Source organism: Numenius arquata, chromosome 2, assembly GCF_964106895.1.
Source record: "Numenius arquata chromosome 2, bNumArq3.hap1.1, whole genome shotgun sequence".
Lineage (NCBI taxonomy): Eukaryota > Metazoa > Chordata > Aves > Charadriiformes > Scolopacidae > Numenius > Numenius arquata.
In genome coordinates this window covers 121,868,907-121,885,907 of record NC_133577.1, presented here as the reverse complement: position 1 = coordinate 121,885,907, position 17,001 = coordinate 121,868,907, and the positions used below count along the sequence as shown (strand labels likewise).

Sequence of the window (17,001 nt, the reverse complement as noted above, 5' to 3'; positions counted from 1 at the left end):
TTGATAGTTTTTCATTGCAATAATATTTTATGAAGGCTTTATTAAACTAAGAGGCTTAAAATAGATATCTCAAAGAAATGTAGAGTACTGCAAGTTTTCAGCACAGTTTTATTGACATAATAATGCAAAGAAGCTAGCAAAACAGGGTTGCAGTTACTTGAAAATCTTCACTATGTTCCTCTTTCCACCAAAAATCCTTCAAATCCTTGTGGTTTTTTCCTTTCCTGGATCTATACATTCTTCTCTCTGTCCTTGCACAGTCATCACTTGAAATAAGAGGACAATGTGTGTCCCAAAACAGCAACAATTGATACAATACATTTCTGAAAAGTATTTATCCTACTCCTCTTTTTTAAAGGGTAAAAATACATATGCTTAGTATAGCATCTAGCAGGAAATTATATCATCCAGGAAGCTAAAAGTAGCATGGACTAGTGGTTGCTCAACTCATTTTTTTTCAGGTTATTTTTCACATTGCAGTTTTGATACTGTCTTGGAACAGGAAAGAAACAGAATTTTATTCAGTCAAGGAAATCAGCTTTACAAATATTCTGTAAGGAATGTTCAGAAGACAATCTTTTTGTTCAACTTTTTCCTTAATTTTTGCAGGATATTTTTAAAAAGAGTGTTTAAGAAGAATCTTGCCTAATTATGTAGGAATAAAACAGAGAAAGATTAAAGAATTGCTGTCAAATATTATTTTTGTTTTAGTCTTTGCTTTCAAGTCATGGTGTTGCCTGCTTAAAGAGTACATTGTTGATGCTAAAAATAGTAAAATTCCCCTTTGTGTTGGTTTTTCAGGATATGCTGATTTAAACTTGATTTTCAAAGACACTGACTTCACATAGTTGCTCATTTTTATAACATGGGCTGGGAGCAGAAGATATTTCAAATGCATAACAATGAGATTAAATTATCATTTAAAGGCAATTTAAAGTTATTAAGAACTGTCTGAATCTGTGTTGCATTAAACCAAGGGGCAATGGACGTAAACAGCAAACAGTGCTTTTCTTGAAAGTATATATGATGTACAGTAAAGTTTATGATTTTGAATAATTACTTGGTCCTTTGTTGTCTCTTTGTCTCAAGCAGGCAATTAATAGTCAGAGCAGTGAGTGACATGTCACTTCTGCTAGGATGATGACCTCAATTACCAAATAAGATTTCTGGCTCTGACCCCTTTTATTCAAGTATGTGAACAGAGTCCTCTTTTCCTTAGTAACACTTGGAAGCGTCCAACAAATTTTTCACTAGCAAGTTCTCATCTTGACTTTGCAGACATCCCGTAGCCCCAGGATTTTGTCTTTTCTTCTTTCATGCCACATGAATTTACTGCTGCCTCTCCAGACTTTTACCCCATCAAACAACACCGATAATCAATACTCTCCCCAGTTGTCCCCACAGACCCCTGGAATGACACTCAGGTCAATCTTTCCAATAAGGTCAACTGCTTTGGTCAACAGCTTCTTTGTCTTACACTATCTTATCATATAAAAAGCCTTACTTGTTTTTTGCTGTAGCCTGTAAGAAGAGTGCTTGACACAGCTATCATCTTTAACAAGGTCTGCAGATAATGGGTTTTGATGCCTGTCATTAATACCTAACAGTACAACTTGTCCTGAATGTCTGGATTGCTTGCAGAGTCCTACTGACTACACTGAATTGCAGCAGTATTCAAGCCTGGTCTTCACAGATGAGATTGCATAAATAGGGTGTTTTAATTAGTACATATGAAATTCATACTCAAATGCACTTTAGAGAAATAAGACAACTCAGATCTGATGATTAGAAAAGCTGCAGAAATACAAAAATAGGGCTTTAAAAATCACTTTGGCTCTAGTAGTGGGCACACATTCTGTCAAAAACAACTTGTGAAAAATTCCTAAAATAGGACCATGCACAAGCCAATTTGTCTTGATAAGAAATAATAGCCCCAAATTATTTTTCTGAGATCCAGGTTGATGGGAGGACAAAAGCTACCTAGCTGTCACTGTGAAAAAGGGTACAAGGAGGAGATAATGAATAGAAACCACCATAAAGACTTGATCTGAAGCTTATGATGGCAATGAGGTTAATTATCCTTTGACTTAAATTGCAGCTGAAAAAGAAAACACTGGAAGTGACTGTCTGGGATTATGATAGATTCTCCTCGAATGACTTCCTTGGTGAAGTGAGTATCTTATTTCCTCGTCTCTAACCCTTACTAGTTAGAAAGCTGTTTAACCACATGCTGGTATTTGGACACTGTTCGCTTCCAAGGTATGGTACATGTCTTGAGTAAAACCTTTGTTACATCACAGTTTTACTGCTGACTTCATAACAAATGGTCATGATTTCTTTCATTCACACATGAAAGATGCCTTGCTTTTGTCTCAATAAACTGTGGGCAAGTTCATATAGGATTCAACACAATGTTACTTCACTGAAAATTAAGATCTTTTTGAGTCTGAGATAGTAACAGCCTTCACAGAGACTGAATGGGGGATGCTTGTTATGAGTGATAAGCTGTCTCCCTTGATTTTAACATGACATGGGAAGACTGAGGAGGTATCAGTCTTTGTAAGTGATTAAAGGATTAAATTCTGCCATCAAGCCATAATTTAGCACATGAACAAGTATCTGCAAGTGTGAGTAATTTAGTCTTGCTGATCAAGGTCTTATTTTTAACACTACAAAACAGTAATATCATTACCAAAGTGTACCTGAAGGCAAAATCTTGTAATTAATAATAAATGAGATGAGTGATCATGGGAAGAAGTATGCTCTCTCTTTTAAAAGCAAATAAACAAACGTATGCACATATAATACAGAATTACCAGCAATAACTATGGTATCAAAAAAGTAATTAAAAATGTTATTACAAAAGAGGATCATAATTAGAAACAGAAGCCCAGGAAAATTGATTGCTCATATATAGAGTAACTCAGAGTATCTCTGTTCGTTCTGCATTTGAATTTTGCAAAAAGGCACTCAGTTCAGCTCCAGTTCCCCTTTGTGTAACTACTAAACTGAGCAATCAGTGTCACTATTTGAACAATTGCTAAAAAAAAAAAATTATAGGAAGCAACTACACGATTACTTAGTTCCTGCATACAGCATCAGTATTCTTGTTGAGTTCATCATGTTTGTCCAAATGCAGGGCTTTACTGAATATTTACATCATCGTTATTTATGACACTTAGACAATGGATGCTCCAGCAGCTGCTTCTACAGGAAGATTTAAACTTTTTCCTTCAAATATTTTCAATCTCTGGAACTATTTTATTTGTTAAATAATTCAGATTTAAATATGAAAACAGATCTTCATAGAAAAAAGGAACGGAAAAGACTATCCAGTGTATTTCAGGACCAGGATGTCCAGAGGAATCCTGCACCATAGCACCAAATATGGGATATCCAAATTTTTCCCTAAGGACTTGCTTGAATAAGGCCAGCACCACCTGTATGGTCCAGGTGACAAGTGGCATATCACGGTTCACATCTATGGAATGTGAACCCTCTTCTACAAAGCAGAGCCCCTAGCCTATACTGCCTATTGGGAACAACCCTTAACCATAGAATCATAGAATAGAACCATAGAATCATTTAGGTTGTAAAAGACCTTTGAGATCATTGAGTCCAACTATAAACCTAACACTGCCCAGTCCACCACTAAACGATGTCCCTAAGCATGTTATCTACACATCTTAAATATCCCCAGGGGTGGTGCCTCAGCCACTTCTCTGGACAGTGTGTTCCAGTGTTTGATAACCCTTTTCCTAATATCCAGTCTAAACCTCCCCTGGTTTGGGGAGGCCATTTCCTCTCATCCTATCACTTGCTACTTCAGAAAAGAGACCGACCCCCACCTCACTACAACCTCTTCTCAGGTAGTTGTAGAGAGCGATAAGGTCTCTCTCCCCTCAGACTTATTTTCTGCAGGATGAACAACCCCAATTCCCTCAGCTGCTCCTTATAAGACTTGAGCTGTATACCCTTCACCAGCTTCATTGCTTTTCTTTGGACACATACCATGCTGTCTTCCCAAAGCCATGATCAAAACCCACACCAGGGAGCATGCTAAATAGTTCAGATTAAGTATAAATCTAACCAGACAGACCAAGCCAGGTCAAATACAATCTGTGAAGCTGAAAGAAAAAAAAAAAAAAGGAAGAAAAAAGACTTTTAACCTTCTAGGAAAAAATCAGTTGTGAAGAGACTTCCCCATTCCTAAAACTGAAGAGGCTTTCTTTTATTCAGGGCCTTGTAATAATTTGACAAAGACATTGTTCACTGAGGTTATTGTACACTTTATTTGTTTAGCATTTCTAAAACTTTTCCTACCTGACATTAGTTTGAACCCTCCCACCTCAGAGCCAAATGCAAGACTATTTTGTCCTTTTCTTCATTCAAGACTGTGATGACTCCTTAGTACTTTACGTCCCTTGGCCCTCTCAGCTGCAATACCATTAAGGGAGGAAGGGTCTTTATTGGCCCAATGCTCATTTTTTTCCTTCTGTTTTTTAAAAAGAAATTTTGCAAAACTCCTGCTAGCAATGCAAGTGGCAAAGAGCAGATTTTAGCTGCAATGGAGGTTGTTTTGGCCAAGCTGCTCATTTAATTTCCATATTGCCTTTGCATCTCCTTTTTTCCCCCCCCAGTGAAGTCTTGAGGCCTAAATGGCCTATTGAATTCTGCTATTTTAGTGAAGGGCAAAGGTATTCATAATCTTTTCTTTTTGTTCTGCTTATGTGGATTTTTTAAAAGAATCAACGAACATCAGTCTCATATTACTGAAGACCTTATTAAAAACAACTACTGAATTATTTGCCTCTTTACTAACACTGAAAAAAAGGAGAAAATAGCACTGCCCAATTTTTCTGTTAGGATATGTCTATATAAAGGCAGAATGACTAGATGTCTTTTTAGTCTTGCTTTCAAGCTAGTGCTCATGAGCTACCCTTTAAATTATCTAGCCATCTTGGTATGGAGGTATGGCTAAGCTCATAGTCCTCACTGAGGTCCTGTTGAGAAGACTTATTAGTTCAGACACATCAATATACTAACAAACATGGGTTTCAGATCACAGCTGGCTTATATCAGTGGAGGTCAGAGCATGGACAGAGAGTCCTGAATCTGTCAGCACACAACCTTATACCCTTAACTTCTTACATTTGATTGCAACTTCTGGTAACACAACTATAGACTCTTCTGCCATACACAATCATTAATAGATCAGATACAGAGCATGTATTATACTTTGATTTATTTATAGGTGTTGATCGAGTTATCCAGCATCTCTCAGCTTGACAACACTCCTCGGTGGTACCCTCTGAAAGAACAGAGTGAAAACATTGATCACGGGAAATCTCATTCTGGACAGAGTACCCAGCAATCTCCAAAACCATCTGTCATCAAGAGCAGAAGTCATGGAATTTTCCCAGACCCCTCCAAGGGTAGGAATGACTTGGTGTACCTGATATGAAACATTTGCCCAGATGCTGTGTGGAAGTTCTAATAGAAAAAATAAAATTACTGCTATGAAGTTTGTATACACTGCTATTAAAAACATATTTATCTCTGTGATTAATTCACTGGAGCCAAGGCTTAATTTGGCTCGATTAGTGCCAACCAGTTTACTGAGTAATTGTGTCCTTAAAACAGCAGCTTACAAGCTCTGTGCGCTTTGCACATCTACTATGGATTCTGTGCCCTTTTCATATTTCTAGTAGCCTTGGCCAAATTCAATACATATTTAGCTTTCTATTTTTCATGTTTCTTAAGTATGATATGGCTTTTTATCTTTTGGAAATGTCACATTAATATTTTATAGAATAACAATTAGCTATAATAATGCATATGCATTTCCAGTCAATGATAATTGACAATAATAGCATATCTCAATTGTATTGGAAATCAGTGGAGCTGATACAGTAGAATTATAGTAGTGTTTACAAAAGCAGAATTGATCTCAGTGTCTCCTGCTCCAAGAAATTTCTCTCTGCTTTTTTTTTTTTTTAAATACTAAGTAATCGGTGGCCAGTTGCTCACTTAAAACAGAGTAACAAAGCAAAACCCATCCTAAATAGCATCCAAATGAGAGCCTCAGAGTGATAAGACTCTGCTCCATCTCCTCTGTGCTTCTCTGTGTAATGTTTTGCTAGGGATCCATGTCTATATAAGATCTATATCTAAATTAGAGGTTACTATAGTAGCTATTGCAAGTTAGGCTATGGTTTTGGCCAGGGCATTCATCAAATAAAACTGCTTGCCCTAGCTAAGTATTTGGTACCGGTGTAAGTGATGCAAATTAGTCTTTACATACTAGAGAAGTAGAAAGTGGAAAACCAATCTGTCTTTAGGTTACCCCGTGCCCCGTTCATCAGCATGAATCAGCACAGGAGTCATAATTCACAGGTGATAGAAACCCAATAGTAAATTAATTATTCCTCGGGCCAGGAAACAGTGGGGAAGTAGAAAATGGTGCTTCATGAGGCTTTCCTAATCACAGTATATCCTGAGACTTTGAATGGCATTGCACAGCTTAATCTTTATTTCTTGTTCTGGAATGCAGCTAGAAAGGCCAGTTAAGAGAAAGAAAATGAAATTGTTTGTTTGTTTTTAATAAATGCAACAGTTGTGCTTCTTCATTTTCTTGGTAGACATGCAGGTGCCCACCATTGAGAAATCCCACAGCAGTCCTGGAAGCTCCAAATCTTCCTCTGAAGGACATCTACGCTCTCATGGTCCATCCCGCAGCCAAAGCAAAACCAGCGTCACTCAAACTCACCTCGAAGATGCTGGGGCAGCCATCGCCGCTGCTGAAGCAGCTGTCCAACAGCTTCGCCTTCAACCAAGTAAAAGACGCAAATAAATTCCTCAGCATGGCAGCTTAATGTTCATCTGTTGCCTTTTTCCCTGCTGTCCTTCCCTTTTTGGCTATCTTTTTTCTGTTCTTGGCACACTGTGCTCACTCTGTTCAATGTCTTTGTGTGCCTGTGTGTGAATACGTATAATTACAGTATACTCTTGTACTTAGAAGTCTTTTATTTATTTATTTATTTTAATTTATATAGACTGCAGTGAAACTGGCTGTTTCTCCATCAGTCCCTTCACTCATGGTCCATGATGTTCCATGGCTCTGCATGACTCACAGAGAATTCCATTGTGTGGTGGTGTTTTGATGTCACTAATTAATTACCAATGAAATTATCAAAACCTGCAGAGATGCATCTGCCAGCTCTTCAAGTTGCACATAAGAACTGAGAGCACATTAACAACAAGATATACGTATAAGTAGTAATCAGGAAGGACAGTACTATATACACAAAAGAATATTGAAAGTTAAAGAAAATTTTTTTTTAACTACATGACCGAGATTTCTATTTTTGAAATATGACTGTAAATATCTAATTTTTTTGGAAAGGAAATGTAAGGTAACCTTCTTAATATCTCAGATAAAATCATGTTAGTGATGGTAAGAATAGCAATAGATTAAACACATTAAACACAAAATCATTAAACATAAAACCATTAACAACATCAGATTTCAACAGTGTTATCAAGTTAGCAAAGTCAAGGGGAGTTGAGAGCTGTCAGGTGTCACAGTTCAATTTTGCTTGTAATTTTTGTGCCATGGATTGATTTAGGGTCAAGATAGTTTTCATCTGATAACTTTAAATAGATTGATAAATTAAAACTTCTCCATTCAAAAGGATTGCTCTCCGGAATATACTTCGAAACAGTATCTGATTGCTAGTTGAGAGTTTAGTTGATGGCAAATTAAAACTCTCTGACTGTGGAATCATTGTGTTTGTCTTCAGGATTTGTTGATATGCCATAACCTTACCATGGTATAATGCAAAAACTGGGGGAAAATTATTTCCCTTGTCTTCACCATCATTAATAAAGAAACAGCCAGTTTTAATACTCTTTAATGCTGTGCATGTGGTGTCTCTTTGGTGTTTGAAAACACTACTTACTTAAATACAGAAAAAAACACTTCTGTTTGCATGAATAACATTTAAGCTGGTTCCATCTGAGGATACATACTCTGGGTTTCCATTTCACCCACACTGCCACAGCAGCACATAAAAGCGGTCAGTCTAATCATGCCAGGAAGCAGCACAGACACAGCATAGCAGGAGTCCTCCCTATTCAAAGAACTCAGTCTGACAATCTGCCTCCACCAGCCAATGACAACAAAGACCAAAGCCAACTAGCCCTCAGGAAAGTGATGTCTGATGGACCAGTCAAGCCTGAAGGAGGTGAGCAGAAAGACATGGTTAAGAAACCAACCACATCCCAAATCCTTCTTGCCATGTCTACTAATTCATTACGATATTTAATTATTTATTTTACCCCTCCATTAAATGTAATGTAAATGTTAACATGAAACAAGAACTCTGCTTGATTTTTCCACATCAGTGCATAAATCCATAATGAAAAACTCTGCTAAGAAACATTATAAATGACAAATGTGTGCACTTCCATTCCACTGGAGGACTTAGACTTCTGTTGAAAAATGGTATAGCTTTGCTCATGTTGTTGCCTAATAAAAAGCATGCATCCAAGCTGGTCTGCTTCAGCATGATTGAATATTACTTGTACTGGGACAAAAACTAATGGCACATTTTTGTTTCTGGAATTCTATTTGGGACGTTAACAATTTCTTTTTCCTCTCCCAACATAGTTGTTATGTCAGAAGTCATTAGCATAGATAATTTTTCGAACCGCCAGTGGAAAGGAAAGGAGTTTTGATCCATGTATACCTCAATCTCTTGGTAAATTTCCTATCAGCCTACCTGTAGGCACCTGTACCACAAACCTAAATACCACATACCATCAATTTCTCCCTTCATCACAAATAAAGAGCCAGAATCCCAATTGGTTCAAATTGGCACTCTTCTTTTGACTTCTGGAGCATTTTGCTTATTTCCATGGAATCTGAGGGATTATCCCAATACACTTACAGACTGGACTCTGAGATCTTCTCCTGTGCTGTAAGACCTTCTCACACTCTCATGACTCATTGAAGGTTTTTCTATCAACACCATTGCACGCTGTGAGCAGTACATTCTGGCTGAGAAGGCTGTAGAAGAGAAAGACGGAATGATACTTCACGCAGCATACCCTAAAGACAACAAGTTATTAATAGAACTAGGGTGATGTTAAAACAGCTAATTAAGAAGGGCAAATTTAACAAATAATTTGAAACATTGTATTTAGAAATAACAAGTTGTTTCTTAGGAGAGTGTTAAAAACACTTCCATAAATATATCTATTTACACACATGTAAATAGACATCCACCCACAGATATGTTGTCTTACTCTACAGCTCAACTCCAGACACTCAGTTCAGGCAGAGGCCAGAGGATGTCATGGTACTAATTCAGGCACGATGACTGAAAGGCCCATCTGGTTCCTGTGTTGTATGCCATAGAAATCTAATTCTGGAAGGAATGTCCTATGGCTAAGGGCTTTGGGCTTGTCTAATTTGGAGAAAAGGAGGCTGAGGGGCAACCTAAGTGCTCTCTACAGCTTCCTGAGGAGGGGATGTGGAGAGAGAGAGGTGTCAATCTGTTCTCGCTGGTATCCAGTGATAGGACATGTGGGAATGGCTCAAAGCTGCATCAGGGGAGGTTTAGAACTGGACAACAGGAAGCATTTCTTTACCAAGAGGGTGGACAAATACTGGAACAGGCTTCCCACAGAGGTAGTCGATGTCTCAAGCCTGTCAGCGTTTAAGAGGCATTTGGACAATGCCTTTGACAATATGCTTTAACTTTTGGTCAGCCCTGAATTGGTCAGACAGTTAGAGTAAATGATTGTTGTAGGTCCCTTCAAACTGAAATTCTATTCTATTCTATTCTATTCTATTCTATTCTATTCTATTCTATTCTATTCTATTCTATTCCATTCCATTCCATTCGAAATAATTCTTATGATCTTTTGAGATGTCATGTCTGTAGAGATCTATCATAAATACTCATAGTCCTCTGATGCCTTTTGGCTTTGACAAGCAATGCTAAAACCTTTTTGCTTGTGATATGAGGTTGAATCAGGGTTCATATACAGTTTTATGATAAGGAAATAGCTAGGCTGTTGGCTTCACGTATCTTCCCCCTGAACCGTTATACTAGATACTTTATTTTTAAAATTGCAAAAAGGATATGTATCAATATGCATTTGGCTCAGCAATATTAGAACCATCATAGAGAGTTATGGGAATAAGAGCCCACATTAATATCATTAATATATAAGTGAGGTTAGAGTTACTATGAAGAGACATGGTACTTTTGTCTTTTTACTTCTGAGAAATATACACAATGCTTGGCTACCTACACAAAGTTAAGAAGTTTGGTTTCAGCTCCGTGAGAAGTTTTGGATTCTTCTTATTGTACCAAAACTATTTTGTCCTAATTTATTCATATGAGGTGGGCCAATAATTACCATTTTGAGGTTAATTAATCTCATGCATTTCAGCAGGAACAAAAAATCAAGATCAGTTAATTGCAGTCTTGTGGAGTATGTAAGTAAAACAAGAGGCTATGTCCTGCAATAGAAAAGCACCAAAGATACTCAAAACAGCTTTCAATTTATGAAGTTCTTTGCAGGAGGAAGAGGAGATGAAGGAAGGAGAGTTTTCTCCTGTAGTTCAAATATTCTAAAAGTTAAGACTATTGTGAACTATGAATATTAGGACATCATCAGTTTGCAAGTCCATTCCTACAGGGATGCTACAAGGTTGTGGTAGCCACTCCAATTACAGCCTACTTTGTTGTCACCAGGAAAACCAGCCATTATGAACTGGCTTTATGGACTAGAACAGCCATCTTGGCAAGTTAGTAATTTTTTGACACTAAATCTCAAATCCCTTTATTAAGGAAGCCATTACAGATAATCTACAGAATTATTATCTTTTTTTAGCATGGTTATTTCTCTGTGAATTTATCAGAGAACAGTACCTTTTAGAATAACTCTTTGGGTTTTTTCAGCCCAAGCGCACAAGGTGGTAGTAATCTAGCAATGTTTCAACAAGAATGACAGGAAAAGTTCTATTCTGTGAATGATCATCAATTCTTCTCTACTGAAGAGGACCCTCAGAAACTTTCCTCCTTTAACCTAGTCACTCGATAGCTTCTTTTTTTTTTTCTTGATTTGGCACTTGAAAAAAACAAAACAAAACAAGGACCTGTAGTCATTCTTGGAATGCCCCAGACAACTCTTTCTCTACTTTTGGCTCCTAGGACCTTTTCTATTGTCTGTAATTTCTCAGTTATTAATTGTATGTCTGATGAGAAGTAAAAAAGAAATCATAAAAAAACGCAACACCTATGGTAGACTTATTATACTTTGTGAATGTGAAGGACTTGCATCAGTTTAAGTTTATTGGACTAAATTATATCTGCATTCATTTTAAACAGTAAAAAATGTATTTTAATCAATCTGTTTTAAAATTTAAAATCAATCTGTTTTAAAATTAACGTGAAGCTACAACAAAATATTGGTCTTTGTTCAGCACCTTTGTAAAATCCAATATTCAACTACAGCATTTAATTAAAAATAAACCCTGAAGTATAATTTCCTCGTTGCCTGTGAGAGATAAGACTGTGCCCTGCAAAGAAACCAATTGCAAAATACACATTCCCAACACACCCCTCAGAGAGGAAAAATAAAATTTCAGAGCCAACCCTTTGAAGGCAGAAGTTGCAAGGGATCCAAGCCAGAGGGAGAGAGCAGTGCATAGGTTTGCGTTAATTTGATTTCATTTATGTGAAAAATCTGCATCATTACCAGTTACACATTAACATAAAATCAAGCACATTCCTTTCAATATAAATCTGTCTATTAGGGTTTATCCACCAGGTAAGTCAAGTCTTGGAGACAGTGTAAATCAGTCCACCTCCTTTTAAGTCAGTAATTTATCCCACAGAAGGATCTTTCCATTATATGGAATTTACTTTGTACGTCAGTTATATTTTAAATATAATCCATTATTTTAGAGTTATTCAGATATCTGAACACTTAGTGATACTCTGATGGTAACTACCAGTTCTCTGGATATATGCATATAAAACAGTAGGTGTATCTGCAATATAGTTATTTATTGATTTTGGCCTTTTCAAAGCCAGTTTATAGTTTTAAAAGAATGAACTACGTGTGTTAGTTTTAATAACTTCCAATTCAGTAAATAAGAAAGACAAGGAACAGCAAAATCTCCCTTCAGCATCCATGGTGAAATAGAAAGGTGCACGAGCTGTGCCTGACTAGAATAGAAAGTGAGAATAGAAAGTGTAGTTTCCGATGAAATAAAAAGCACAGAGCACAAAAATTAAAAGATAGTGTTCACCATATAGTTAGCATTTATCTACATAACTGGTCAGTTTTTAAAGTACACAGTTTTATAGGGAGCTGTGGTCTCTACATCGATGTTTAACATACCTGCGTAATGGGTAAAATTCAATGGTCTTGTCCTTATTTGCAGGGGAAGAAGTAACAGTTTTGCCCCAAAAGGTACAATGATCGTACAATGAAAAAACAATTCCTTGAATTGAAAAAACAATTCACATCAGAATATTGAATAGCCAACAAAAAAATTTATAAAATTTTATGACCAAAGAAGAGAATTTCTAGACAATTATTTTGGTTCTTTCTAGGATCTCTGGAGAACAGTAAACTAATATTTAATTAGATAAGTAGGTGATTTTAAGCCTGAAGATCACTGCAGTTTTATGCATTTTTCTGTCCTTTCAAAGAGGCACTCATGAGAGAGAAGCTACAAGTCAACACCCTGTTGTTGAACATCATATGATGATGGTTGTCATATGCACCTCCTCTTTCATTTGGCACACGTTAAAAAATCAACCAAACAAGCAACCAACCTGCCAGGAGAAAAACACTGCTATACTCTTGACCTGAAATAGTTAGCAAATGTTAAAGATCTAAAGAAAAAACCATGCATTTCAGTTAAAGATCCAAACATAACTGTTAAATTGCCGTTTAGGAGAATACAAACACTATTTTCTACATAAATTTCTGTCTATTTTTCTTATATTTTTTTTACTCAGAAAGGTTTTTTTCAACCCTAAACCTCTGGGAATTTAAAATCACAACATTTTCTGAAACCCTCCAAATCTAACACATGTACCCAGAACCTATTTATTTCTCCCATCTCATAGAGAACATTTCATCTTTTACAATATAATTTTTTCCATCATGAAAAAGAAGCTTTTCTGTGACATCCTGAGAGGAAATGACTTTCCAAATAGTTGAGTCAAGTGATTTTACTGGTCAGAGGGAGGCCTACTATCAGAGCTAATACTGCTAGAATATCTAGAGCAGACAGGCTGTGCATCAGCATATTCACAATTGTACCCAAATGAGCTTGTCAATTTACTCCTCCCAAAAACTTCCATTTTAAAACGCTTTAGTTCAAAAGGCAGCATACCTGCTTTTAACTCACTTGGTCCAAAAACTTTGACAAAATTTCACTTAAGTATCAGCATAACAGGTTAAAGCTACACAGAAATATAGCTGGTCTGAGCCAGCACTGCCTAATTTCTAGCCATTTAGCTGTAAGAAATTAAAATTGACAGGAATTTCCCTTATCGCTAAGTTCTATTTACTGGTGTTAGCAGCAATCTGGAGTGAAAGGAAATGGAGTCGTAGCTTCTATAAATCTTTTGAATTGGATATGATAGTGGATTTAAATACCTGCTTATTTGGGGTCCCTTTAGGTCTATATCCATTTTCACAGATTTAGTAGGCTATGTCATGTTTTAATTTCCTACAATAATTTAGGATGTTTCCTTCACACTTTAAATAATTTGCTGTCCAGAGCTGTTTTATGCCTAGCTTCACTAGTCTCTTAGTCTCTTAATTTCCAAGTTAAATGGGCCTTCATATTGCTACAAATAACCCATTTTCAAGAATCATTATCAAAACAAGAACTGTTTGTCCCCACTCTCTGCAGATAGCAATAATCTAAGGCTGTCTTTTGAGTCTTGTTTCAGTCTAATAGCTGGCACAGTTTGCTTTGGCTATTCCTGCTATTTACTCTCCCACCATTTTAAGCTGACATGTAATTTCAGGAAATTGCTCAGATTCTTCATTTGATAACTCTTATTTCAAAAGTCTATTAGATGGTAGCCTAACCCTACAGAGCACACTGAGGAAAATTATGCTGGGTACAGAAATGCCATCACCACAGTTTAAAATGAGGCTGTTCTGCCATTACTTACTTCAAATGGTAAATTGCTCTGTAAAGAGTTGTGTTGAAATTTCACAAAATACCACTGCTCAGTGTGTGGTCAAACCTGTGTCTAATATACAGATGTGGCTGAAATGAGTGAGACCATGGTCTAAAGTACTGTTCAATACAAGGAAGAGTGAGGAAAGAAACTATCAGAACTGACCTGAGGTATATGCATTCGATCGCTTTTTACTTATGTATTCACATTCTTTTGCGAGTTCACAAAAGATGCAACTAGCAGTCCCACCACCGGGGTTTTACACCGCAGAGGCTTACGGAGCAAGCCTGGGCAGCACTGGTTTTAGCGCTAGCAAACCCTTCATAAAAACAGGTAAACTGGCATTTGGGGGCAGTTTGAGGTTGGAGCGCTTAAAGAACAAGGTGATTGAGAGTGAAGACTAGACAAGCTTCTGCCAGAAGACACTGTGTGTGACATGCACCATCTGTTGGTCAGCAGATAACTATGTCAAGCAGATCAGTGATTTCACCTGCTCCCATGGGTTTGCATCTCTCTGAGAGGCTCAGCATGATGCTATCAGTCCTTTTTGTCACCCAGGGTTTCTCACAAGACTGCCAGTTATAAAGAACAATATTTTTTCAAGCAATTAGAGGCAGAGTCTCAAAACTTAATCCTGAATACATATTCAAAAGCATTTTTCTTTCCTCCTGTTTGGTTTACAAACAAAACTGTGTTACCCAATGTGTTTTGACAGTTGTATTTCTGCTTCTGGACAGATACATGAAAAGGGGAACATCTACAACTGAGCCCCAGGAGTAAGTTTTGCTTTAGTCTGTTCATCTTTTATCCATAGGAACGACAAGACAGCGTAGTCCCTTTTTTCAAATTTAAGTATTTTTTTTTTAAAACACCAAACAAAAGTCCATTTACTGTAGAATGGCTGGAGTGGCTGACAGTGCTGGACTGTTTCCAGTTTGCTGACTGATTTGACAGTTCATGGTTATAGGTCTTGTGTGAATTATCTATCTCCCTTATGTTACGTTTTCAAAAAGCATCTTCTCTGTGGTAAAAGCAGACTTTTCTGAAAGATTAAGTGAAATCATATGGCCTCCATTATTTCCTTTCTTATGGATTTTTAGTACAATATTTTCTTTTTACTAAGGTATTACTTACATGTTTTGCTTTATAATAAAAGTTGATTTTCTAACTGGGTCCATAAGCCAAAGCATAAGAAAAAGCATTTTTTTTCCATAGATGCATTCAATTAATATTGTGCTAATAATAATTTCAAAAAATAAAAATAAAAAAATGGAGCTGAAAGGTGAGGTCAGTGCTGGCCTCAATTTTCTTGAACCAGCAATTTTTTCCCAAGAAGTCATAGGGGAATATGTGGTCAAATATCATTCTGTTGAAGGAAAAATCTTTTTTTTTTTTTCTCTTTCTCCTGTAAACAATACAGAGTGCAAAAGGTATCTGATTTACCAATAATATTTTTTTCCTTGGGGAACCCTGATTCTGCACCAGGGATAATATTATGATCCACTTTCTTAGAATCTGAAAGAATTCCTGTAAGCAATCAAGACCCCTTCCAACTCATTTATATATTATTCACTAGAATGGTTGAACTGAAACTTTTGTTTATGCCAGACTGTATAACAGACAGTAAAACAGTGTCACTCAGAGGCAGCATTAACACCACGTTGCTAGCTACTAAATAAGACATGTCTACCCATCAACACATCTTCCAAGTAGAGAACATTTAATCTCATTGGGAACTAGCAGCTAAAACAGGATTAGCAGATGAAAAAGAAATCAAGCTACAATAATAGATTTGTGTAATAGAAAATTCTGTGCACTCTTTCAGAGGAAGCATCTCAGTTTTAAACTTTAATTTCTTATTTCTATTCTTCATAGCCCAATGGCTGGGCAGCCCAGACATCACTGAAGTTACGATCCTTAAAAAGCACCAAGCAACTGATGAACTGCACAAAAAGTTAATGGAGAAGGAGCTGGAGGGGGAAGGGATATCTCCTTTCTCCCAGAAAGAGGCCAAGTGATGATGTTGGGTAATGATCTTCAGATAAGCTTAGTCTCCTCCATCTGCTGAGGTCTGAAGAGTCTTTTCTTCTTGAAAAGAAACTTGAAAGATTTCAGCATCATATGTAACTGACAGAAAGATCTAGCATATGAGAAGTATTTAAAAGTGTTTATTTTTCTAAGAACCAGGAAATAATTTGAAGAACCAAGGGGCAAGGAAGCCATGGAACAGCTGTTCCATACTCTGGATACTTAGTATTCAAATGATGGCAATTGCCTTTGCCCAAGTTTCTCTTCAGATAAATGTTGTACATTTAAGTAAATCAAGACTACACTTTGTAGTATCAGGCACTTCTGTGATACCAGAAAAGAATATCCAGTCTTTGGACCAGAGTGAATCCATACAAAAGTATTCAACTCTCTACATGCCAAGGCACCTCCTCCAGAACTTTGGTGTCAAAACCTGAGAACTTAGGCATCTCAACTTAGAGTACAAATCTAACCATAGTTATTCTAATTCTCATACAAAATATTGCCTGGCAGCAGGCACCCCTACATCTTCAGAACTTGGAAGTTTCCTATATAAGCAGCAGCTTAGAGGCCTAAATTGATCTGTAACAATATAGGTATATAGAATATGTGGGTGTCTTATGAGTTATGGAGGAGTTCTCTGTTTCTGGACCCTTAATTTATCACAAGACCAGCTGTAAATCTATTCATGGATTTCATCTCTTGTCGCAAACTGATGCTGTAATTCATTACTTTCATAGTG

At 36.8% G+C, this 17,001-nt stretch overlaps 1 protein-coding gene across 1 annotated transcript in view; it reads left to right on the top strand.

Annotated features, from left to right (window-relative positions):
• The window catches only part of PCLO (piccolo presynaptic cytomatrix protein), a 385,829-nt gene that overhangs the window by 317,820 nt on the left and 51,008 nt on the right, over positions 1-17,001 (top strand). The window contains exons 19-22 of the mRNA XM_074166467.1: positions 2,099-2,170; positions 5,255-5,435; positions 6,642-6,836; positions 8,064-8,246. Of these exons, the coding sequence (XP_074022568.1) occupies positions 2,099-2,170; positions 5,255-5,435; positions 6,642-6,836; positions 8,064-8,246 (631 nt within the window). The remainder of the gene's footprint in view (positions 1-2,098; positions 2,171-5,254; positions 5,436-6,641; positions 6,837-8,063; positions 8,247-17,001) is intronic.